This window comes from Eupeodes corollae, chromosome 3 (genome assembly GCF_945859685.1).
Source record: "Eupeodes corollae chromosome 3, idEupCoro1.1, whole genome shotgun sequence".
Taxonomy (NCBI): Eukaryota; Metazoa; Arthropoda; class Insecta; order Diptera; family Syrphidae; genus Eupeodes; species Eupeodes corollae.
Genome location: NC_079149.1, coordinates 543,032 through 568,538, shown reverse-complemented (window position 1 = coordinate 568,538; position 25,507 = coordinate 543,032). Strand labels below are relative to the sequence as shown.

The 25,507-nt window shown below is 31.5% G+C and overlaps 1 protein-coding gene across 1 annotated transcript in view; it reads left to right on the top strand.

The window, feature by feature from the left end:
- LOC129949169 (protein Wnt-5) overlaps nt 1–25,507 on the top strand; it is a 109,159-nt gene that overhangs the window by 13,664 nt on the left and 69,988 nt on the right. The window contains exon 2 of the mRNA XM_056060453.1: nt 11,306–12,163. Coding sequence (XP_055916428.1) covers nt 12,060–12,163 — 104 coding nt within the window. The 5' untranslated portion in view covers nt 11,306–12,059. The remainder of the gene's footprint in view (nt 1–11,305; nt 12,164–25,507) is intronic.

Genomic DNA, 25,507 nt, shown 5'->3' with positions numbered 1-25,507 from the left:
GAAGAATTCTATCACTACGAGCAAAGCAAAATATCAGATATGTTTCCGAAATCGAGTGAAATTTTTTGTTGTTCTTCTAATACTTTTGAGAACCTTTTCGATTGAATACAATTATTTTGTTTGTTTTCCTCATTCGCATAATATCTTATGTTTATAGCTTTGCAATAAAACAAATTAAAAATATAAGGTTGGTGTTTATTTATTTTCAGAAGCAATTTTCAAATATCAGTTGAAAAAGTCAAATGTTGCTATCGGCCAAAGTACAGTGTAAAAAGTATTTGGGAAATTTTAAAGAACATCGTTTTATTCGAAATGTTAAAGGGAAGGCATTTTTCGTGCTAGAACATCGTTTTCAATGCTTTGACCGTTTCCTTCAATATGAAGATGCAACTTTCCACGAATCAATTCCATTTCAAAAAAAAAAATTAAGCTTCATTTTCTATGACTGAAATTAATTCAACACAATGTCCTCTTACTGAATTAAAACAACACTGACTTAATTAGGTCGAATTAAAATCACTTGAATTTCGAAATACAGAAGACGGAAATTTAGTGCAAAAGAAATGCGGAGTTTAGCTGTAAGCTTAGTTTTCCCCAGAATTGTTCATCAAAGTTTTCAATAATCAATTGATCAATTGACGTTTGTGAAATATTGAGAGATATTAAAAAAGTTAAATGTAATGTTATGAAAAAGTTTTATTTTTTTTATTTCCTCTAAAGAAAACGACCATTTCAATTTACCCTTAAAAGTCCTTTACCTATATACATCTGTTCTAAAGTTTAGTTATTTTATTGATCTACATCAAAATTAAGTACCATCATTATTTTCAATGTTGCTGCAGAGCTATATAATTTTTATTTTCATTCAGGATTCATTAAATTTGCATGACCCCATATAATCATCACCCTTTGTTTTCATAAGCCCTAGCCTCTGCTGTTTTGGTGGATAAAAGTTGAATAGAAATAATTCTCTGCCGGTCTCGGTCGTTCGTTGAAACAAAACTTAGTTACTTTCTCCATGTTTTGAATATTTCAAGCACAAATCTGGCGGAAGTAATGCCATCCTGCTGAATTTTAGAGTAGTTCCGCTCATTTGTTTCTGTTTTGACTTAAGGGCACTCTACACAAGTCAAGCCAAACTAAAGCCAGGCTAAGATTATGAGTGGTAAATGACAGCATCATGATTTATGCCAAAATATTATAAACAAGTGCAATATACGTGCGTCTGACTATACCTACGTATCCGCACTTTTTCGAGTGGGTCTGTTGGGTATCCTTTAGTTTCGTAATATTTTATTAAAATCATATTATTCCGCTATAGTTGTTATAGTTGTGAAAAGTATATGTAGTTAAATGCCATTTTTTCTATTCCATAGAAATATATAAGTAAGTGGTGGTTTCTATGCATAAGTCATGAGCTTGCTAATAGGAAGCTTTTGGTTTCCTTATGGAATCATATCTCTGATGATGCTATAATATAGTATGAGTACGAGTACGAGAGTGTACCTACCTGGGATGAAAAGGAAATTCACATTTAGGTCGAGTGTTTTTCGAGTGTAGAATTTCTCTTGATTCACCTCTATCCTGCAGGTAATGTAAATAAAGGGGAGCATTTATGACGGATGCCTGCAGCTTGTTTATTTTTGCTGTCCTTGCAAATATTTCTGCTATATTCTATGTGTACCGTTATGAAACACATGTATGTATATCAGATTCATAGATATACGCATAGCTATACCTAGGTCCTTTAAAAACGTTGTCTGTGGTGGATCATGTGTGGTGGTGGCAATTAGTTATTGATGGTCCTTATATTTCGTTGCACTATGGGATTGGGCGAAAGATTATTTATAATTTGCATATTGCAAATTCCGTAAATTGTATTAATTAATTTTTAAATGCAAAATAGAAAACACCAAAATACTTGCATACAAAAATGCACAGATTGCGTGAATTCTAAATAAATTTGTTTCACTATTTCCAATAAATCGGTCTGGTCTGGAATTTACCGACGACACTTAATTAATTTCCTAATTACAAGATAAGTTTGATCATGCTTGCTTAATTAACATATGAAATGAGAATTGCAATAAATCCTTTGGTATCAACTTGAAATTGAAAAGCTGTAGTTTGTGCAACTTAAGTAATTTATTTAAATGGCTCTAGTTTGAATGTCTTTTTTTTTTAAATCTACGTGTTAAACTTAAAGTAATTAGTTTGAATCCCAAATATGAACGAAATCACTTTTAAAACAGGTAAAAAGAGTAAAGACAGACATTTTTCACATTCGCTATAAAGTTGTAATGTTGAGTCTGTCTTAAATGGCGAGTTTTATTTTTTTACGAATCCAAACCTTGGCCTTAACATTTACAAAAATAGTAAAAATGACTTCAAAAATGTAAGTTCTAATCCAAACACATATCATACATTTATTTATTTCTACATAGTTTAGAAAAAAGGATATTACATGCTGTGGTACTGGGAATGCGTTTATTTGTATGTATTTGATCGTACTCACAACTCATTGCTCCCTCCATTTCACCAACATAAGAAAACAATAACATCAAAGAGGTCTGCCGAAGGTTTGTAGCCAAGCCATCCCAATGATGCTATCAAAGCCATCCTGTTGTTATGGTCAACAAGTCCGTATACCCGTACACAATGCTCTGTTGAAAATCAGGTTTCGGCTTTTATTTTTCTTTCTTTGAATTCTTTTGGGATTCCAAAAGCAGGCTGACCAAAGGAACTTTTGCCTTGACGACGCTACGTATATGTAAGCTGGTTTCGTGGTTGTTTTTTTTTATTTTTTCTTGTTAAGTGTTTCCCTTTTTCAGTCCCAAGCCATAATTCTCCATTTAAGTGGGGTAATAGACAACAAGACATTTCATCTGTCTGAAACACAAAAAAAAACTTTTTAAAAATTTGTTTATTTTTGGTAAAAAGTCAAATGAATATGTAAACACAAACTGAACAAATATTATTACGAAAATGAATAAATATTTAAAATAAAACCTTTTCTGTATAAACATAAGCATGTTTTGTTTAACTTATGCATGCAAAACAAAAAATCAAAGTAGAAAACCTGACTGTCACGGATATCCTTTTTTGGGGACATCCTTTATTTCTTTTGTGGCATATGAACATGAATGTTGGCAGAGACTGGAACAGGGACAGGGGCGCAAACAGGGAACAGGGATACGTCAGCTGCGGCTAACTACCGTGATAAAAGGGTTCAGATTTCATCACCCAAATACGGATTATTCCATACAGACCAGAGAGACAGGCATTATGTATTATATACTATATCCTTAAATCCCCTTTCAACTATTGTTGCTTATGCTCCTCTCCCTCGGCGTTTTCTTTGAAATCATCTAGCCGTGGACGAGTTTCTTGTTAAATTGTCAGCTAGCAAGCAGCCAGTCGAGGCGTAATGAATGCTTTATTGAAAAAGTATCAATCACTTGAGCGGATTCTTTGTTAAGGAAAAGGAAATCTCAGACTTTAATCGATTGACAGAAGCTGATTAGCTATACCTTTACATAGCTTCTTATATAAACGAGTATCCTTCGTTATAAAAACAAGTTCTAGTTTCCTTTGTGAATGTTTTTGCTTTTATATATGATTCTTAAGGTGATGGTGATGGCAAAAGGAGTTCCTTTGGCCTTACAGATGCACCTTAATTAACTCTTTGGTTGGCAAGAATTTTCTTTAAGATTCTTATCGTGATTAACTCAAAGATAGAAATATAATTATCTCAGCTATTGGAGATACTTGTTGTTTATTTAATTGAATTCGTTATAGATACATACTTTTATTCTGATATATAGCAACTAAGTCTGATTGAATAAAATGATTTCCTTCATAAAGAACTTTAATGAATTTTGCTTCTTGTTCATAAATGTTCATCTGTTTTGTTACAGTTCCAAGGATAAAAGAGATATTTATGTTAATTTTCAGAAATTTTGTACACCAAATACAAACAGACTTCAAAGAACTTTCCTATTTTCAAAATCTAGTTGCTACAATCGTTTTTTTTTATTTTTATATGAAGTAATTTAATAATTCAACATTTTGTTTAAGAAAACACGTTAAGAAAACATGTTAAGTTATCATAAAAGGTTGTTTTTTTAAAAGCTATAGAAAAGTTGAAAAAAAAAATAAACCGCACCAAACTGTGACTGTTTCTGGATGCATTTGTATCCCTTGCAATGTTTCTGGCTGATATTCGCTCCAAAATTGACAATTCTGCTTATTTACGTACCCATTGAGACAAAAATGAGCTTCGTTTCAAAATACAATTTTTCGGTAAAAGAAGACAAGAAACGCGCGATGAACTTTATTAACAGAACACGCATTTTGATAATAAAATTAAAAAAGAGGCTGGGATGCGACCCACACTGATAACTTCCCATTCCGTCTGTCGATTTGTCTTGCTTAAAAGTTTGTCTTTATGTACTCGTATCAAATTTTACCAAATTTGCGTACTCTTTTTGTAGATTTTATTTTTAATATGAAAAAAACGGACTGTTGGATTTTTATATAAAAATTACTGAATATCGAAAACAATATTTTCTGTGAAATAAAATAAGTTTCAAGCCAATATTTTTAAGTTTTGAAAAGCTATTTGAGCCGAAAGTAAATTTTTACCAAGTTTTAGTATTGTTTTTATTTTAGAGTTTTATTTTTTGTAAAAAAAACTGTAAATTCGATTTTTTAAAAATTTTACCAACAATATTTCTTATGAGATAAAATTACTTTAAAGCTAATACCTAAAATTGTTAAAGAGATATTTGAGTCGAAAATCAATTTTTACCAACTTTTTTTATTTTTTGTAAAAAAACTGTCAATTCGATTTTTTTCAAACTTTAATTGAATGTTGACAGCAAGATTTTTTGAAAGATAAAAGTAAATTAAAGCCAATATCTCAAAGTTTTGAAAAGATATTTGAGTCGAAAATCAGTTTTTACCAACTTTTATAAATTATTTTTTTTAGGTTTTTACTTTTTGTAAAAAAAACTGTCAATTCGATTTTTTTCAAACTTTAATTGTATGTTGACAACAAGATTTTTTGAAAGATAAAAGATAATTAAAGCCAATATCTCAAAGTTTTGAAAAGATATTTGAGTCGAAAATCAATTTTTACCAACTTTTATACATTTTTTTTTTAAGGTTTTTATTTTTTGTAAAAAAAACTGTCAATTCGATTTTTCTCAAAATTTTTCAGAATGTTGAAAACAATATTTCTTATAAGATAAAATAAAATTGAAGCCTTCATTTCAAGTTTTTGAAAAGATATTTGAATCGATATTCAATTTTTACGAACTTTGAGTAATGTTTTTTTTTAGATTTTTATTTTTTATAAAAAAAACTGTCAATTAGATTTTTCTCAAAATTTTATCAGATGTCAAAAACATTATTCTTCGTTGAACAAAATTGTTTTAGAGATGAAATCGTATTTCAGTCGTAAAATTTTGGAGGTGACAATTTTTTTTTTTCAGTTTTATTGATTTAAAAAAAAAAACCGTTGTATTGATTTTTTTCAAAAAATATACCTGTTTGGTATCACGTTACAATCTATTATATAAAATTTAATTCAAGTCTCTAGCGTTTTTGGTTCGTAAGATATTTAGGGTTAACCAAAATTTTCACCTTTTTTTCAAACTGCTATAGTAAAAAAAACACCCACGCAATTTTCTTGAGAGCCCTTTCTGCATCTTTCTGCCTTATTATCTGTATAACAAAATTTATTTGAAGTCGATATCTCTTCTGGTTCTTGAGCTATGGACGACGAAAAAAACGTCGCGAACGTACGGACGTACGGACGTACAAATGTACGTACACACTCACGCACAGACATCTTTCTAAAAATCTTTTATTTCGACTCTAGGGACCTTGAAACGTCGAGAAATTTCAAAATTTTCAATTTGACAAATCGGACCCATTACAATAACTTCCTATGGGAAGTTAATAATTTGCAAGCGTTGTTCGTTTGTAAGACGATACGTGGTTAAATTATAAACAAAACTGAAGATGTTTGACAGCGAAACAAAAAACGGAACGTGCGTCAGCTGTTTAAACCAGTGCTGCCAAAAAGATAATAGCTAAAAAATCACCCTTTATAAGACATTCCCTCAGAAGTAAGGTGAAATAAATTGATTTGTGTGTGATATCCAATACTGGTTTTTGAAGGGCAGGTCTACTGTCTCAAATTTGGTTGAATTTATGAACTTCTGTATAAAAGATAATAAACAAATTCATACATTTTACACCGATTTTACAAAGGCTTTTAGTAGACTTAAACTTAAAACTCCTCTTAAGAAAACGCTGATGAGATCAACGCATGCTTAAAACCATCGCCGCTGCGGCGTTATGTTGAAAAAGTGCAACTGGAATTTAATATGCATGTTCAAATGCTTTAAGATCCATCCGCTAAAGCTTTCTATAAACAACTGTTAGATATACGAGTAGGTGATGGAAAATTTAATACAGATGAAATTGGATGCCTAAAATTACCGGCCGATTTCAGCACGATTATTGATTCACAAGATGTTTTCATTGACCAGATATTTTCCCATATACACAGACAATATACAAATCATGAGTGGCTGGCAGAAAGAGCAATTTTAGCAGCAAGAGATGTGGATACAACATTTGTTACCAGGAGACTTGGTGTCGTAAAAATCGATTGATACAGTTTATGATGCTACCGAAGCTGTAAATTATCCAACTGAGTTTTTGAACTCATTGGATTTACCAGGCATACCACTGCAAAATTTACAATTGAAAGTTGGGTTTCCGGGCGTTTTGCTTCGTAACCCACCACCGTTGTGCAACAGAACTCGATTAGTAATTACAAAATTAATTTAAATTGTTATCGAAGCCATAATTCTAATTGCCAAACTCCGAGGTGATAATATATTATTACCGCGAATCCCTATTATAAGTCTCAAGGCCATACGAAGTCTGTCTGAGCTTAGATTTGAGAACTTCATGTTTTTCACACGGACAAATATACGTGCCCTTGTCTCGGGTGGGCAAACCATCCAGTTTGTTTGTATTGGATAAAGATAGGATAGCAAAATAATAATTATCGATATCTGTATAATTCTAAAGAATTAATTTTCAAAACAAATTTTTCATAAATTGAAAACAAATTTTTTAGTGATTTATTATTTTGACAGTGAACTATACCTCTCCCACTTATATACCAAACTTTACACACTTACAATAAGTTAGTTATTTATTTCTAAAAAAATCTTCTCTAGAGATCATTTATATAACAACACAACGTTTGTCGGGTCAGCTAGTATTATTTTACACAATTAAATACAAAATTATAGAAACAATCATTTTCTTATGATCGTTTTCAAGGTATTGATTCTAAAATTAATAATTTGTATAGTATCTGGATAGAATTTAAGCATTTTTTGTAGGCTTTATCTGAATTTAATTAAATTAAATTCTGACGTAGATCACTTCTTCTGAGGCAAAAAAGTGTTTTTCATGTTATTAATGATGAAATGAAACATTTTAAATGATGATTTCTAAGAATCTCTGTCTATTTTGTAATAAATAATACTTTTCTGAGCTAATTATTAAAATGACTTTGTCTGGCGTTACAGTGATTTGTGGGCCTAATAGTTCCAGATAAACGACATGTTTGTTTAAAATACTTATAGTCTCTTCGTTTCAAGGTTTATATACAAAGGAATCAAGAGCCCCCGCGTCAACTCCAACAAAATCATATTTATAATTTTTGTTTGGACGGTTTTCAAAAGTTATGCAATTTAAATAAAAACTTTATCTTTATTGATATATTGTGAAAAATTGTCAAGTTTAAGTATTTTTCCCACTCACCTGAATTTTTTATTTAAATGAGTTTACAAGAACAAGCGAATTTCTTTATGCTCTCTTTAATCAAATAAAATCCAAAACCAACCGCGCTGTTTTTGATATTTAGAGCGAATATTTAGCTGCTCTGATTATATTATATTATTTTATTTTCTAGTACCAACCTAGAGTCCTTTGTTTCACCAAAACCCACTGCCATTCGAATCTTGATGACTTACAAAAATTTGTCAACGTAAACATATGCGCATATAGGCCTACTGATGCTTGCAATATTGCAACATGTTGTGCTATACTTTTTAATTAAAAAATCCCACATCACATGTTTCATATAAGCGCATACCTACATTTACACTCCACATTGCACACTTTCATAATTTTAATTACCAGAAAAAAAGGACTAGGGCAAGTGAGGACTGTGCAATTGAAAGCGAGTTAAAGTACCACTTGGATAACACTTGTAAGGTTCAAGAAGCCGTAAATGAGAGTAAGCAGTTAAAAACTTAAAAAAAAAGACTAAAGTACTTCGAAAAAACTAGTTATACCTACCTCCATGGTTTTTTAACCTCTCATTTTGTGGAGTACTAACAAGTGTTCTTTAAAGTCATTAAAAGAGTTCGTTTCCTTAAAACAAAAATAACCTAGCTTTTAGATATCATTTGAATTATTAATATAAAGTTTTTTGTTGAGTTGAGACATTTCAAAACCTCATCATTATGACGACCCAACTGGTAGGTATATAAATGGAAACAATTTATCACAATCATCGGTTTCCATTTTCATTTAACAGCGGTCTTGAGTTATAAAAAGGATTAACACACCATAAGTCTGTCCATTCCCGTTGAGTAGATTCGACGAAAATAAAAATTGATTCTGATAAAAGAAGAAAAGGAAAATTTAATGGATTCATTATCAATTTTTCTTTTTAATAGTGACGACGAATGAACAATTTTGTTATTCTTAGAAAACATTATTTTCGTATCTAAAAATCGAAATAAGAAAAGAGTTTCCTTTGAGTGTTGACATTGAAAAATGCTTAATTTGTTTCTTTGATTTTTGGAAGATGGCTTTGACAATATTTCGATGAATTTTATAGTATAGCGATGTTATTCTTACTGTATTACAATAAAGAATACGATTAATATAATTTTAAACAACTCTTGAATAATATTACAAATAATAACTGTGAATCATTCTATGTTGTGAAGATTGAGCTTCTTCTTGAAAACTTCTATAAGAGACATGGCTTCACTTCTCTTTTATTGTTTTAAAATTGTCTTTTAGATCTGAAAGGCTTACACCGGGTAAAAATGCGATCATTTCACCTTAGCTAAGAGCCAACATCTCCCACTTTTTGACTAGTTAGTACCCCTGGATGACAAAATCTTTTTAAGTACTTGTCTTGTCAATCTTTCTTCGTCCATTTCCATCACCCAAATAATATAGTCAAAATGCAGCTTTTAAGGCCCTAAAGCACAATGGAAGTTCAGTTGTTTCCAAATGTAGCATATAAATTGGAGTGCAAATTGGTAGCCGAAAAATGCGCTTTAAGAAATACCTGAGGAACCTTTCCACCTCCTCGGCTTACACCGGGTAAAAATGCGATCATTTCACCTTAGCTAAGAGCCAACATCTCCCACTTTTTGACTAGTTAGTACCCCTGGATGACAAAATCTTTTTAAGTACTTGTCTTGTCAATCTTTCTTCGTCCATTTCCATCACCCAAATAATATAGTCAAAATGCAGCTTTTAAGGCCCTAAAGCACAATGGAAGTTCAGTTGTTTCCAAATGTAGCATATAAATTGGAGTGCAAATTGGTAGCCGAAAAATGCGCTTTAAGAAATACCTGAGGAACCTTTCCACCTCCTCGTATTGGCAATGTCTCCAAAACTTGCGTGCCATAAAGCATTATAGAAGCTGCTGTCGCATGCAAAAAGTTTAGCTTTGAACTACGCTCGACACCTTTATTATCGATGCAACGTTTCCACACAGAAGAAACAGCTCTTTTCGATTCAGCTCGCTTGGACTCAAAATGCTTCTTTATGTTGAGGTTAGATGTTATTAAAACCCCTAAGTATTTGTACTTTCGAACAATTGCAACATATTCACCTTTGTGCATCCACTTTTCATTATTTGCATATCTTCCTCCTCCACCCCGACAAATTCAAATTTTCACAGTATGTCTATAGTCTGTTCACCATATGCTGCATTCCTTCCACTGATTCAGATAAAAAAAAAAACAATATCATCCGCAAATATCAGTCCTGCTATCAGAGTATTTCCAAGCTTGATTCCTCCTCCGACCCCCTCCAAGATATCATTAATAAACAAAACAAATAGTAGTGAGCTCAACACACAGCCTTGTTTAACTCCCATTTCTATTGAAAACTCTTTTGATATATTCTCCCCATCCCATACGTAGGCCACAATATTTTCATATATCGCTCTGGGTTTTCATAAAACTTAGAGGTAAACCAGACTCAACGTCTTTCTACGTTATCATATCTTAGAGTATTAGAGGGAAATTTGAATATACTTTTGAAAACATTTTTGGAATTTATACTCAATCCATTTGAAAGTCGTAGACTTTGTTACCACATCAGAAACTGGTGTTAATTTTTGGCGTTGAATGCTTTGAATTTAGACGATTCATCCACAAACGACTTCGAACAAAATTGTTACCAAATTAAATTAACTCCTAACATGGCTTGACCTTCTGTTTAAAGTGTCAAATGCCTCCTTAAAAAAAGTGAAAACTGCAATTAATGTAGTTAAGGCAAATATTTAATACACCATCAATGTGATAATTTAAACGATAGGATGAGAAGAATAAGAAATGACAATTTTCAATTCGGACAACCGAAAATCAAGTACTTTAAAGTATTAAAGAATTTGATTGTAAAATTGACTTAACATAATTTACATCTAATAAGTATTGATTTTAATAGTAAACAAATTGGCAAGGTCGGAACGGAAAATATAAAACTCTAAATAATATAGAACTGCTTACTTTGGTTCTTTCTGCATTGAAAAAGCGTCAATTTCTATAGTATACATTTATCTACATAAACTTTTTACCAAAGTCATGTTTCTGAAAAGAAACTATAAACCATTTTTCCATTTACACCCATTTCGATTTTAAATTGAAAAGTCTTAAAATAATGAGCTGTTAAATACTTGTGCCATCAATTATCTACTCGTACACTGCCGCTGCCGAGCCGACCACCCAGTCAGGATCATAAATCTTCCAAAGCATCCGACGACAAATGTTATCGTCTTATGGTCATATCTTTTATTTTTCCTATCTCTCTGTCAAAAGTAGTTACTTTTTTTTAGTTAGTTAACAAAATCCTCGCTCCTACTGCATTACACTTGCTTTCTGGCTACTTCAATAAATTTCCAAAAAGATTTACGACAACTTCTTTAATTCGAAATTGTTTATTATTTCTTTTTTCACAGATGAAAACCGGCACTCTCAAGTTGGACTGGCCGAAGAGAACGACCATAGCTAGCGGCAATTTGATCAAAGAAGACGCAACACCTATAAAGTGTCATGTATCTTAACCAAAAACAGCATTCAACAAAGTAGTCAACAAACAAACTCCCAGAGATATGATTCAAATAAGCTCACATCACAAGGATTTATAGCCCCTCCATCTAAAAACATTCCGTTTCTGACCATCACCTTCCTTTGATGTAGTTTTTCAAAACATCAAAGTTTTTCAGAAAAACACGATAATAAAAATAAAAATAAACACAACAAAGAATATAAATAAATATACAATAAATTTTATTGCAAACAAAGGAAGAAAGTGAAAAATAATGTGCACCGAGTGAAAAGGTGGTGAAAAGAAATAAATTGCATAAAATGCAATAGTGAAACAAAGAAAGAAAAATAAAGTAAAATAAAGTGAGAAAAATTATTCTATCTAGAATTTCCGTCTCAGTGAATCTATCTTCGCCTTCGAGGAATAATCAACCTTCCCTTTATATTGTATACTTCGTAAGTGCAGAGCTCAGAGTTTCCAAGTTGCCCACATATTTAACTTAAATAAAGAAAATAGGTTTCCGTGCTTTTTACATACGGCGTCGTCGTTGGTGGACGCCGGCACCGTCACCGACACCGACAGCGACACCGACATCGTCAACGGCAACAAACTCGTCCATCACGACCACAGCCAGAGTCAGAGCCGCAACTTCAACCGAAGCCAAAATGGAATTCCTTAAAAGGAAACATTTTTCATTGTGGATTATTACATTAATATTAGCTGCATTAGTGGATCTCAGCAACGGACTCCAAGGTGTTCCAACATGGATGTAAGTTTTTTTTTGAGACGTTTTTATCCATCTTTTAGTTTTTTTTTTTTTCAATCTCAAGCAAATCTAAGTTTGCTTGTATAATTCTCAAGATACGTCAGTGTCTATGTCCATCTTGTTTTAATGACTGCGCACTCCACCTGATAATTATAAATTTTTATCTCACTTTCTATGGACAAGTTAGTCACAACTTGGCGATGGAGATGGTAATAAATTTTGCAATTTATCTGTCTTAAAGATATCCGTATCTTATACTTAGGTAGACGAGTACTTGCGCCCACTGCTTGAGATCGTTTTTGTTTTTGTTATTTCTAGAGAGCCATCTTCTTCAGCATTTTCGTTCGAATGGCGGGGATTAATATTTAATCCTCATTCTGACTACTTGCAGTTACGATTTTGAAGAGAATGTCCACTTAGCCGATGAACATCATAACTTGTTTCCGTCTTCCTTTGAAATTCATGTGAAAGAGTTGTTCTGATTTGAGTTTTCTGAAATACATACATAAAGAAGTCACATATTCACATGTAATTATTTTTGAAAATGATTGTGATATGGGAATGGGAATGGGAATGGGAATAGAAAGACGTTATACCTACATTGAGGTCGCGAACAGCAACCAACGAACTGTTGTACCTGCCACTCATAAATCTTTTTTATTTTTCTTTTAAGAAAGAATAATACGTCTGCCTTATAATTTATTTAGCAACAACTCAGTATAGGTAAAGGTATTGTTAGAAAGAAACTTTGGGAAGGAAACAATTCTGAATAACGGAAGCGGAACACGAAATTTCTGTGTAGGCATTAAAATATTTAAGAATAACAATACGTCCGCGTCCGTAGATTGCCAAAATACAAAACGATGACGGAAAGTGGAATGTGCCATGGATAGCATTTTATTTTTTAAGAACAAGTGATGAAATTTTGTTGACGAATTGTTTGCTTCTAATTGGAATCTTCTACGGCTATGCCATTCTTTCTGTTCAAAATCACAAAAAGGAAACGTGGTTTTTCTGAAAAAAATACCGGAAATTTCTATTGTGAATTTTGCCTGGAAGAAGACCGAATTCAAATAAATGTTGTTTTACAAAAAATTATATCAAGATATGCAGAAAGAACTTCTAAAAAATCAACAATATATAATGAAACCCCAAACATACTACTACAAGAAATTGAAACAAATTAATTTTCAACCCAAATATCTTGGAGACAAAGATAGATATGGACTTTGGACTTAATTTAGCTTATATAGAACAATATTAAAAACGTTTGGTTAGATGTCTTGAGAAATTAATGTCTGCTGACTTTTTCCAATCAGTTTACTCTTTTTTTGCATTCAAGGTAAATAAGATTGATCTTGATTCAATCTAATTAAATAGTGAATCAATTTTATCTGCGATAAACTCACTAGTGAGTTAATTTTGAAAAACTATTGAAATTCGCTTTATTGTCTTTTAATATATAAATTAATAAATCTCTTTCGGAGCGTAACTTCTTAAATGAGTCAAAAATTTCGTACCAAGTTATTTGAAAGCTTATTGAAAAATAAACTAGATTTTCTTACGTGTGAGTATTTGGTTGCAGAGGAGTACGGCTTTGTCTACAGTAGGTCTACAGCGATAAATTTAACCTACACCATATAATATGTCCATTCCCGACAACATTACTCGCACACAGGAATGGTTGAGAGTTGTAAGTCACTAGGCCCTAGGTCTCAACGGACTGTTGCATCACCTAATGTAATTTAATTTTTACATCATACTTTGGAAGAAATAATATTATGGAAGAAAGATCTCAAATTAATGCCGTTTATAAGGCATTTGATTCAGTGAACCTCCTAACACTAATAAAATTTGGATTTCATTCAGAAATGCTTCGTTGGTTATGTTTATATCTCACCAGTAGAATTTAATAAGTGAGATAAATAACATATGCTCTTAGGAAATTTTATGCACGTCAAATATTCCCAAAGGAAGCCATTTTGGTTCACTCCATTCCATTCATGATATTCTTTCAGTGATTAATTACTGCGATTGCCTGATGTATGCAGATGATCTCAAACTGTTTTTATAAGTAAAAACTTGAGAAGATTGTTAAAAGTTCAATCAAGTTGTTTGTTTTTTCGTAGGAATTCCCTACAATTTAAAACTAATCGAACTGTGTATTTTTTGTTTTTTTATATAAAAACAACATTTTTATTTTACTTCCTTAAACTTTGTTGCTAAAAGTACTACTTTTAACTAAAGACTGGCCCAATAACATTATATGAATAGGATATTCAGCCCTATTCGAAAAACACAGCACAAGTTCATGAACCAGGTGGTCTCATAAAGCTTATACAGTTAAGTTGTATAAATAAAGATTTCAACTAAAAATTCGAAAAAATCGAACCAAAGTTTTTAATCAAACATGACACTACGATGGTACAGAAGTCGAAAAAAGTGGGTACCCCGATTCCGTCCGTCTGTCTTGCTTTTCTGGCCCCTACATCCTAAACAATTTTGTTAAAACCTTTATTTTTTTAAGTTTTCTCAAGAAGTAATATACCGATTTCAATGATATTCTCTTTTTCTTTTAAATGATATTGATGATCAAAAATGTATTTTCTTAATCTTAAAATATAGGAAATATTTTTAAACAGACTTTTTGGAAGAAATTAGCAAGTTCTAGCGATCCAGTAGTGCATTTTATTTCTTCCAAAATTGATTATCTGTTGAACTGAGATTTAAACACGAATTTCAATTATACAAATGTTCCAAAACTTTTTTTAAAATAATGGCTAAGTGAAAAACATAATAAACGTTTTATATCTATGGATATAAAAGCTTTTAATGTCTTGAGATTTGAAGCGAAAAGAGATTCTGAAACGTGTAATTTGTGAGTGATACACAAACGTTTCTTCCCAACCTATTTATTTACCTGCATTGATTTGTTTTAATTTAATTTTTTAGAGAAATTATGTGCTTAAATGCACCTACTTCCTTAAATTCAAGAACAAAGTATTTTTCTCTCTACAATTTGTATGTTTTGTTGACGCCTTTAAGATCAAAATACAAGTAAGCAGATTGATATCGATAGTAATAAGAGACTCCCGAAAATTGAGTTCGAAAAAACTACGTTAAGAAAAACCTACATTACTTCATTTCTGTTTTTAAATTAAAATTGAATTCGTGCACAAAATACTGCTAAATTTATTTAACGTCTTCAATATTTCAAAGCTCAACATTTATTTTGTATTGTATACTTCATGAAGATATTTAAATAAAAACAAAACAAAGTATGATTTGCAAATTTCTTAGGTCAGTAAAACTGATCTGCACTTTAATCCTATCCATCTACTAGCTCAAGTTAGTTTGAAATATAAACACGCATTATTTTCTTTGAAATCACTGCAACGCATAACAATAACTCACGTTTCTCATAAGTTTAAAAAAAAAACCGATACTAAGTAATTGAATTGTCAAAGTTGCAAATTTATTCATTAATCCTAAGCTTACATTGAATGCATACAATTATTGTCATCTTAAGTGAGATTAAAGTTAAGAATCTAAACTAGCCCTCATAAATTAAAAAAAATATATATAAGCTTCCATAGGCGCACCCGCCTCTGATGTGTTGTATAATGTCAGCTCACCTCTTATGGATTTAATATTCTCAGTAACTGAATGAAATCCGTAATAAAGTTCCAAATCTTTTTATTTTTTATAGCTCAAGATTTTGTGAGAAAATTTTAAAGATAAGAAAAGGTTTTATTGGTTATTTAAATTTATGAAGGAAGATACCTGCCTATATTTAATTTTAAGTCCATCAAAAGATGAGGTTTTACATTTAAGAGTGATTTGAAAAGTTACCCACATAAAAGGCAACATTTCAACCTTTAGAAAATGCTGACAAAAGCGAGGCCATCACAATGTAATGTGTACAACACGCGACACAATATTGTGTAACCCAACTCAGAATAAACTGAAATGGAGTAATTATTTGTGACACATGTTGTATGGCAGCTCTCGCTAGATTTTTTGACTTCTTTGTATGTTGTATCTGATAAATATTATTACAGCAGAAGTTCGAGATACGAGTGGACAATGCAATGCAAGGCGAGCGTGTAATTTTATGCACTTAATTCATTGCGCAGATCACTATATCAATGAGTCTTGAGGACGCACAGTGGTTCTAGATGTGTCAAGAGATGAACAAAAAATCATCAAAAGAATTTCATTCTCTTTAAAGGCAACACAATAAGTTCTGAGTTCTTGGTTTTGTTAACTATATCAAATTATAAACTGCTTTTTTTTGTTGCAAATTTACCATGTAAAAGTTCTTGACACATTTACCTCTGTTTCCGACTTGAAAAAAGCCAGTTCAAGAATTTAATCAATTCAAATATTAGAAAGAAAACTTCCTTCCCCAGAACAAATTAATTTTCATATTCAACCAAACCACTGTAGAACATTGCTTGCCTAAGCTTATGGTGGACTAATGGCCTTTGTGGCTAACCAAAGCATGTCAGTCATGTCAATCAACCAAGAGGGAGTGCAAGGAAAATGTTAAATGACATTTAACAACATGACGAAAAGAAAAAACACCAAGACTTTCTGAGAGTGTAAATCTTCTAGTCAACCTATAAGAGAAGGCTGATGGTGTAGCGTGTGTGTGCTGTGTGCTGTGTGGGGTGATGACGGGTGACGAGGAGTCATTTTGTCCCCCTTCTAGTTTTAAGTGGAGGTATACGTTTCTGCATGATTTACATGTGATGGAAACTTTTCCTGACAGGAGACAAATTATTGTTTGCTTGGGATCTTTCGCAACTTTACATGAATACATGTCGTGTGCCATTCAAAAAAGAAACTACATTATACTGCGAGGATTAATGCAACAAATAAAACCTCATAATTACTCATTTGCTAAAATGTAGATATACCTAATGTATGTAGGAGAACAAAATTAAATAAAATATATTTATAAAAATATAAAAAATACGTATTTGTTTCTTCCTCTCAAGATTTTATTTCTGTAAACTTTGAAGCATCAAAATAAAAGGTACAACTAAGTTGTTAGTATTTGATCGTATACAAAAATTTCGTCTTAACTTATACTGATCTTAGAAACACAGCATTACACTACGGGAATATGTTTTGGTTTGTGTTTTATGATTTCTTTAAGAAAAATTGCTTACTCTGAAAAAGTTCCCAAGACTCGATGTCGACCTACATACTTACACTTTTCATAAATAACAGTAAGCACTTACAGCGATAGGCTAACTACTTTTAAACTTTTTTTTGTTGCTGTTCTGATATAACAACTTTCCTAAACTGCATTTAATTAACACCAAATGTCAGAAGTATACTATTCCGTCTCTTCTATATCAAATTACAAACAAAATCTCAAAACCTGACAAGAGTTCATGTAGTGTAGCATCTCTTATTCATGTTAATTTCCCCATCATCTTCACAACTCAGAGTTGTTTGAGCGTAACATGAATACTTCCCATTTATACAATAATTTGAAAGGCAAGAAAATTCAAAAGCAACTTATACTGCCACTCACAATCTCACATCCATTTTCAACTCTGTAACACCTTTAGGTTACACGAAAGACGAAAGTTGAATATTTTGTTGTGTTTTTTCGGTTTTACAATATTGCAATCACGATCATTATATACCTTCCATAAAGATACTATTCCTCTTGAAGCTTTAAACTGTTCGGTTTTTTTTTATAGACATCATGAAGGCTTACGAAAAGGATATATAATTGTGCAATAACAACAACAAAAACAGACACTGAAAAAACAACAAAACACCAGAAGTCAGAGTTAAACCATGAGAGCAATAAGATTACGAACAAAAAGCAAACAGCTTTAATGCAGCTCCGGCAGAAAAGCCAAGCTAAGCCAATTCAATAAGAAGCAAGAAATGGAAAGATCGTGTCGGAAGAAGCAGTGTGATCTTTAGACACAATTTATGCGATAATTCAATCCGATCTTTATTGTATCTTCTTTTACTCTTTTTGTTTTGTTTGGATCTTTTAATATAGTAAAACACAAAATTCCAAAGAAACTAAAAACTCGAAAAGTAAATTAAAAAGAGGCTGGGATGCGACCCACACTGATAACTTCCCAACCCGTCTGTCGATTTGTCTTGTTTAAAAGTTTGTCTATATGTACTTGTATCAATTTTTACCAAATTTGCGTACTACTTTTTGTAGATTTTTTCATGAAAAAACGGACTTTTGGATTTTTATATAAAAATCATTGAATATTGAAAACAATATTTTCTGTAAAATAAATAAGTTTGAAGCCAATATCTAAAATTTTTGAAAAGATATTTGAGTCGAAAATCAATTTTTACCAACTTTTGTTAATTTTTTTTAGGTTTTTAATTTTTTGTACAAAAACTATCAATTCGATTTTTTTCAAAATTTTACTGAATATTAACAACAATATTTTTTGAAAGATAAAAGTAGATATAAGACAATATCTACAATTTTTGAAAAGATATTTGAAGTCGAAAATCAATTTTTACCACCTTTTATTAATTTTTTTTCGGTTTTTAATTTTTTGTAAAAAAAACTGTCAATTCGATTTTATTCAAAATTTTATTGAATGTTGACAACAATATTTTTTGAAAGATAAAAGTAAATTAAAGCCAATATCTCAAAGTTTTGAAAAGATATTTGAGTCGATATTCAATTTTTACCAACTTTTGTTATTTTATTTTCGGTTTTTAATTTTTTGTAAAAAAACTATCAATTCGATTTTTTTCAAAATCTTACTGCACGTTGAAAACAATAGTTTTTGAAAGATTAAAGTGAATCTAAGCCAATATTTCAAAGTTTTGAAAAGATATTTGAGTCGAAAATTAATTTTTACCAACTTTTATTATTTTTTTTTAGGTTTTTATTTTTTGTAAAAAAAACTGTCAATTCGATTTTTTTCAAAATTTTATTGAATATTGTTTTCAATATTTGTTATAAGATAAAATAAGTTTTAAGCCTAAATTTTAAGTTTTTGAAAAGATATTTGAATCAATATTCAATTTTTACCAACTTTGAGTAATGTTTTTTTTAGATTTTTATTTTTTATAAAAAAAACTGTCAATTCGATTTTTCTCAAAATTTTATCAGATTTCAAAAACATTGTTCTCCGTTGCTCAAAATTGTTTTGGAGATGAAATTATATTTTAGTCGTTAAATTTTGGAGGTGACAATTATTTTTTTTCAGTTTTTTTGATTTATAAAAAAAACCGTTAGATAGATTTTTTTCAAAAAATATGTATGTTTAGTATCACGTTACAATATATTATATAAAATTTAATTCAAGTCTCTAACGTTTTTGGTTCGTAAGATATTTAGGGTTAACCAAAATTTTCACCTTTTTTTTAAACTGCTATAGTAAAAAAACCACCCACGCAATTTTCTTGAGAGCCCTTTCTGCATCTTTCTGCCTTATTATCTGTATAACAAAATTTATTTGGAGTCGATATCTCTTCTGGTTCTTGAGCTATGGACAACGAAAAAAACGTCGCGAACGTACGGACGTACGGACGTACGGACGTACGGACATACGGACGTACGGACGTACGGACGTACGAACGTACGTACACACGCACGCACAGACATCTTTCTAAAAATCTTTTATTTCGACTCTAGGTACCTTGAAACGTCGAGAAATGTCAAAATTTTCAATTTGACAAATCGGACCCATTACAATAACTTCCTATGGGAAGTTAAAAATGAACAGACTGCATCAAATTAATCCGAAAAATTATAATGTAGCTGTTTCAGAGAAAAATAAAAAATCTCAAAATAAACCAAAAACTTCAAACCAAATTCATTGCTTTCTACAAAAGACTCTGTTTGACGGTGCAACCGCTAATTAGAAAGCAATTAAAGTCGGTCAACATCGCAGAGCGGTGCGAAGGCGGTCCAAGCTGCAGTGTGGCTGGAGTACTCAGTATGACGTATGAGTGTAGCTAAGAGAGTCCGGGTACGATCAACCGCTCATTTTTTCCGAAGATCGAAACATCTGTTTCTTGGGTGGATATGAATAATGAATATGTTTATTGCTTTGAAATTAGGTGAAGTTTAGACTCCTGCATGGCAAGACATCTGTCGTATACCAAATCATACATATTGAAATTAAATTGGGCTAATTTTTATCACCTTAAGAAAACTTAGAAATATTTTTGAAAGATTTATGTGATCGTTTAGTATTTGTTTAGTTTGTTATATATGTATATCAAGAATAAAATGATTTAGATATGTTTTCTTTGGGTTTAATCAAAACTTTTCAAAAACAAAGATATTGTAGAGTAAAACTTAAATGAAAACCCCTTGAAGTCGTTTATCGGTTAATGATGTCAGTTGTTGACCCCTTAAACGCATATGCATATGAGAAAATGTGGCCACAATTAAGTCTATAATAAGCACTTTAAAACAAGTCTCACTGTCAAAGGCATATTTAGATGCTTTTATTGTAACATGACTGAGTCGGCGTTGAACTGTCTCACCGCACTCATATAAAATGTTTATAATGTCAATCCCAATGCATCCAGCTCAAAGAAATCAAACAACATCCATTGGGTGTTGCAGCTTCAATGGCGTAGTCATAGTCATTGCCTTGCCATATTCCAGCCAGAGAACAGCGAGAGCATATCTATAAAATACATCGGCCCAGCCAACCTCTGACATATTTTTGTGACGCCGCTGACGAGCCGTGCCCATTTCATAATGATATTCTGTCTGTCGGCAGTCTTCTTTCAAAAAGATAAATCTTTTCATGCCTCATGCACAGGTGTTCGCGAAAGCTGTTCGCCCCAGCACTATACATCAACTTTACTTTATACAGCATATCTATCTAAATCACAGCAATTGTCTATGGTAAATTACAGCTTTTACATTTAAGAGAGGAGTTACACCTTGCATCGTCTACCTTCCTTCATCAACATCTGCCCCACCTCGATCCATGTGAATATACATATAACCACCGATTAAATGTAACAACTTAATTTACATTTTCGATAAAAAGGATGTACGCTTTGTGCATACACATGAACGAAGAAACTGAAAAAATCAAGTATTTTGAAGATGAAGGAAAAAGGCTACAAAGAGTACCTAAGGGCAAACACCAATTAGACATCATATTACATCAAAATCGGATGTCAAATAACTATAATTAAAGAATAGATGGAATAGAATGATATCGAGATACCGCCGCTGATAATAGTCAATATTATATTTTCAACCACAGACGTCTGGTCATGGGATTTTATTTCATTCAACGAACATGAAATTCCACACTTGCTGCATCAATTGAATAACAATAGAAACACGCTACTTTTGATTAATTCGAAGTGTAAAATATCAGACAAATTTTGAAATTTTTAATGTGAAGCATTTGAAAGAACTCAGCTTGAAAACCGCATCATTATTATGGTTTTCCTAGAAATTATGAAGTGTTGAAAAAAAACATGTTCGTGTTTTGATATCATAACAGACAGTTTAAATTATTTAATTATATGTTTGAACATTATTTTGATTGATTCAGTGGAACACTTTATACATATTAAAAAAAATGTTATTGGAGCATTTGAAAGGCTTTGATCTTATAACTAAAGGCCCATGAAAGGGTAAAATTAAAATTTTAAAAAAAATAATTTTTATTATGTTGGTACAGTTGGTTTATTGAGAAGCAATTGACGATTAAGTTCAAGATGATTTGATTATGATGAAATTCATAAATATAGTTGAATTCATCAATATCAATATAAATATGTATTTATTAATTTAAAAAAATTAGCTTACAAAATTTTCAAGATCATTACATTTTGAAACATTCTGAAACCCGATAAATTTTAATAAAACAATACAATTTGAGGAACTAAATTCAGTGTTTCAAAATTTACTCATCAAAACTTTTATTTAGTGAATTGACAGACCACCTCTCTTAAATTTTTAAAAATCACTCGTCATTTTAGCAGCCAAAGTGGAAAATTTTTAAGACATTTGTGTACACAAGCAACAAAATGACTACGGGGCCAGTTTTAGCTATCATTGGTTTTAATCATTGAAACCTATCATTGAAATTTTTGGCAGGTCGTTTATACATAGCTATCATTAAAAATTTCTGTCATTAAAAAAAATTTCCTGGTTGAAATCCACAGACAAATTTTTACTGACAGAAATCTGTCATTGCAATTGTTTGAAATTGGAACACAAATAAGTGGATCGAATGGTTTCACTTTTGAACAAAAAAGTATCCGCTGTTTAGAAAATGGTTTTCGTCCGAAAATAGAAAAATGCACACATTTTTAGCGAAATATTGTTGCGAATTACAACTTTTCTTCTCAAAAGAAATTCTTTGTATGATTTCCGAACGATCAGTATATTATATTTCATTTCTAATCAAAGGAAAACACAGTCAAATTTTCATTCAACAAATGATCCCGATTCAATTATAGCTATAACTGGCCTCTAAGTCCCCAAATCTAGCCTAGCTTCTGGGCTTTTAATGTTTAATTTTTCCTTAACGTTATTGGGTTGTTGAATTTTGATTTTTTAATATTTTTTTGGTCCATCGGCCTAAAATTTAAAATTCGCTCTTATCTGACAATTACCTTATTACTTTATAAAAAAATAATAAAACTTAATAGGTATTTGACATTGCCTCTCCTTATCTCCTATTCTACTTAATATGGCCACAGAAACTTGCTGTATGGTTTTTGTTTTAAATATTTTGTTTTTTAACAAACAGGCATTCACAAAGTTTTTCTAAATGATTGATCATATTTTGCGAAATTCTCATTTATATACCTTCATTAAATTGATTCTTATCAATCCAAACGTACTGAATTTACAAAGAGCTCAAGTAGCATTCCATCAGAAGAAAAAATTCCACGTTATTTACATTCCTTACAATGAATCACAGACTAAAAACCTGTTCAACACACCAGCAAGCCTATCCTCATCAAAAACTTCAACAGAATCCGAGAGACTCTTCAAAAATACAATGTGCACAGTGCACATTCCTCAACAGCCACCACCTCTATATAACTCCTAGCATCCATGTACTCATAGGTAGGTTAGGTATAGAGGAAACTAATTGTAATCTAAAGGGATTCCAATTGGTAAACAGCGAAGTCGGAATCGGGAAATGATACAGTAGCCTTTTGCGTCTTTCAGTCTCTTTGTCATTTGAAAAACATGCATACTGGACTTTTGCATCATCTAACAACATTTTCAACGTGTTTTATAGATTGCTAGTCTATAAAGGAAGTGAACTTTTTCGCCTCCGTCCAATTCCAAATGACGATGACGGACACACGGACGCGAACGGACGAAACGAACTATTTCCGATCAATTGCAGTTGGATGAAATATTAGAAACACTGCCTCCTACTTTGTCAATAATATCTATGAAAGATGACTCAATTTGGTTGCAAAAGTTAGTGAGTGCTCTATTTGTGCTACATGCACTACATCAGGCCCAGGAACAGATTAATAAACTCTCCTGTAACTAGAAATAGTGAAGCCAGAGGAGTGATGAAGATACTTTGGCGGCAATACTCTCCTTCAGGCATTTTGGTAAATAAAAATAAAAACAAAATCGATGACACAACCCAGATGTGTGATGATTGTGGGTGGTGATGACGATAGTGATGTTCTAGAGGCGGTGGAGGCAGTTTAATGTAAAAAGACAGTCATAAGTCACATGGTTATGCGATGCTGTATGTAGGAACTCTTTATACTCGTAAGTTGGAACTTGGAACGCGCATCACTGAGTTCGCGTTGTTGAGATTTTTGAAATTTTGTAAACAAACACCCAGCCTTAATGGCAGGCAGTTAATTACTATCGGATCATATATATTCTCACTCGGTGTTTGATTATTTATAGGTTTTAATTGAAGATACATTATTTCGTATAAGTAGCTGTATAGTGTTATGAATTTCGAAGAAGAAGAATTTTAATGGATTTCGTTGGACTACAATTTTGATGACTATTTATGGAAGCCATTTGGCATTTGTTTGTTTATGTAGCCAAATAACCTACGACGAAGATTGATTGAATATAAGTTTTTGTTTTGTTTAAGATTCTTTAAAGACGATATCGATTCATTGACAGTCTATAGTATTATATTTATACCAACAACGTTTAACATGTTTATCTCGAAAACGTACATTTTATACTCACTTAAAAATAGCATTCATTAACAAAATATCTATACAAAACTGAGCAAACATTTTCGGATGTCGTTATTAAAGCATCATGTAATGTGTGGAATAATCTAGAACCTTGATCTGAGTTTGTTTAAGTATTCCCGCATGACAACAGATGCACAACTTTTTAACACTTTTTTAAAGCAGCGTGTTTCAAATTCTTGGAGATTAGTAAAAGTTGATACTCATATTAATTTTTTAGCAAAACCTTGTTGATGAAATTAATATTCAAATTATATTACATCACCCTTCATATCATAAACCGAAATTATATATGTGCTTACACGTTCATAAATCCTGCGTGTCCTTGTTAGCCGCACATAAAAGTCTCTATGTTGTTTCTGACTCCATCTAGATTCAAATTGCTGGCAAAAAGTTTGCACATAAAACTGACCATTACCACGCAAAAGTGCCTTAAACGTCACGTTAGTACCTTTTATTTTGTATAAATGTGGTGTTTTCTTATCAAGCCTTGATGTCGTTGGAAATCTATTTTTAAACCAAGTCATTTTTTGTATCCTTCCAAACCGCATATAATGAATGTACGAGTATAGCTACCCCAAGACTTATAAAATATTAATAGCAATCAAGTTAATTTTGTTTTCATTTTTAATTAATTTTATAGATTGTGTTTACGATACAAACTTATCAACTACCTAAAATAAACTATACTCCACTCGGCTTCCCTTCCAATTTCTCTTAATTTAAAATTCCATTATGGGAGTTCTTTTTTTTGTTTTAATTTAAAATTAATCGCTCGACGGCACACATAATACTCGTATAGAATGTATGAGAATGTTTTCTTGCATGCAGTCCCTGTCCCTATATTCATATGTTTATATACACCCCACAATCCTCGTTTAATTTATGCGCCATTAAATACAACAACAAATATTTTGATTGGTTTGATTGAATCAAGTCCAAAGTTTTCTTTTAAACAAAAGAAATAAATCAAAAAATATGGCCTTAGTTTGTGTCACTCTTAAGAATCACATCAGTAAGTGAACAAGTGGTGTTTTTATTGGACAGAGAGTGATTTTGTTGCATGCATGTATCTAAGCATGTTTAGATACAAAATAATCATCATCATAACACACATTTTATCGATTGGGATAAAAACAACACACCCGACGA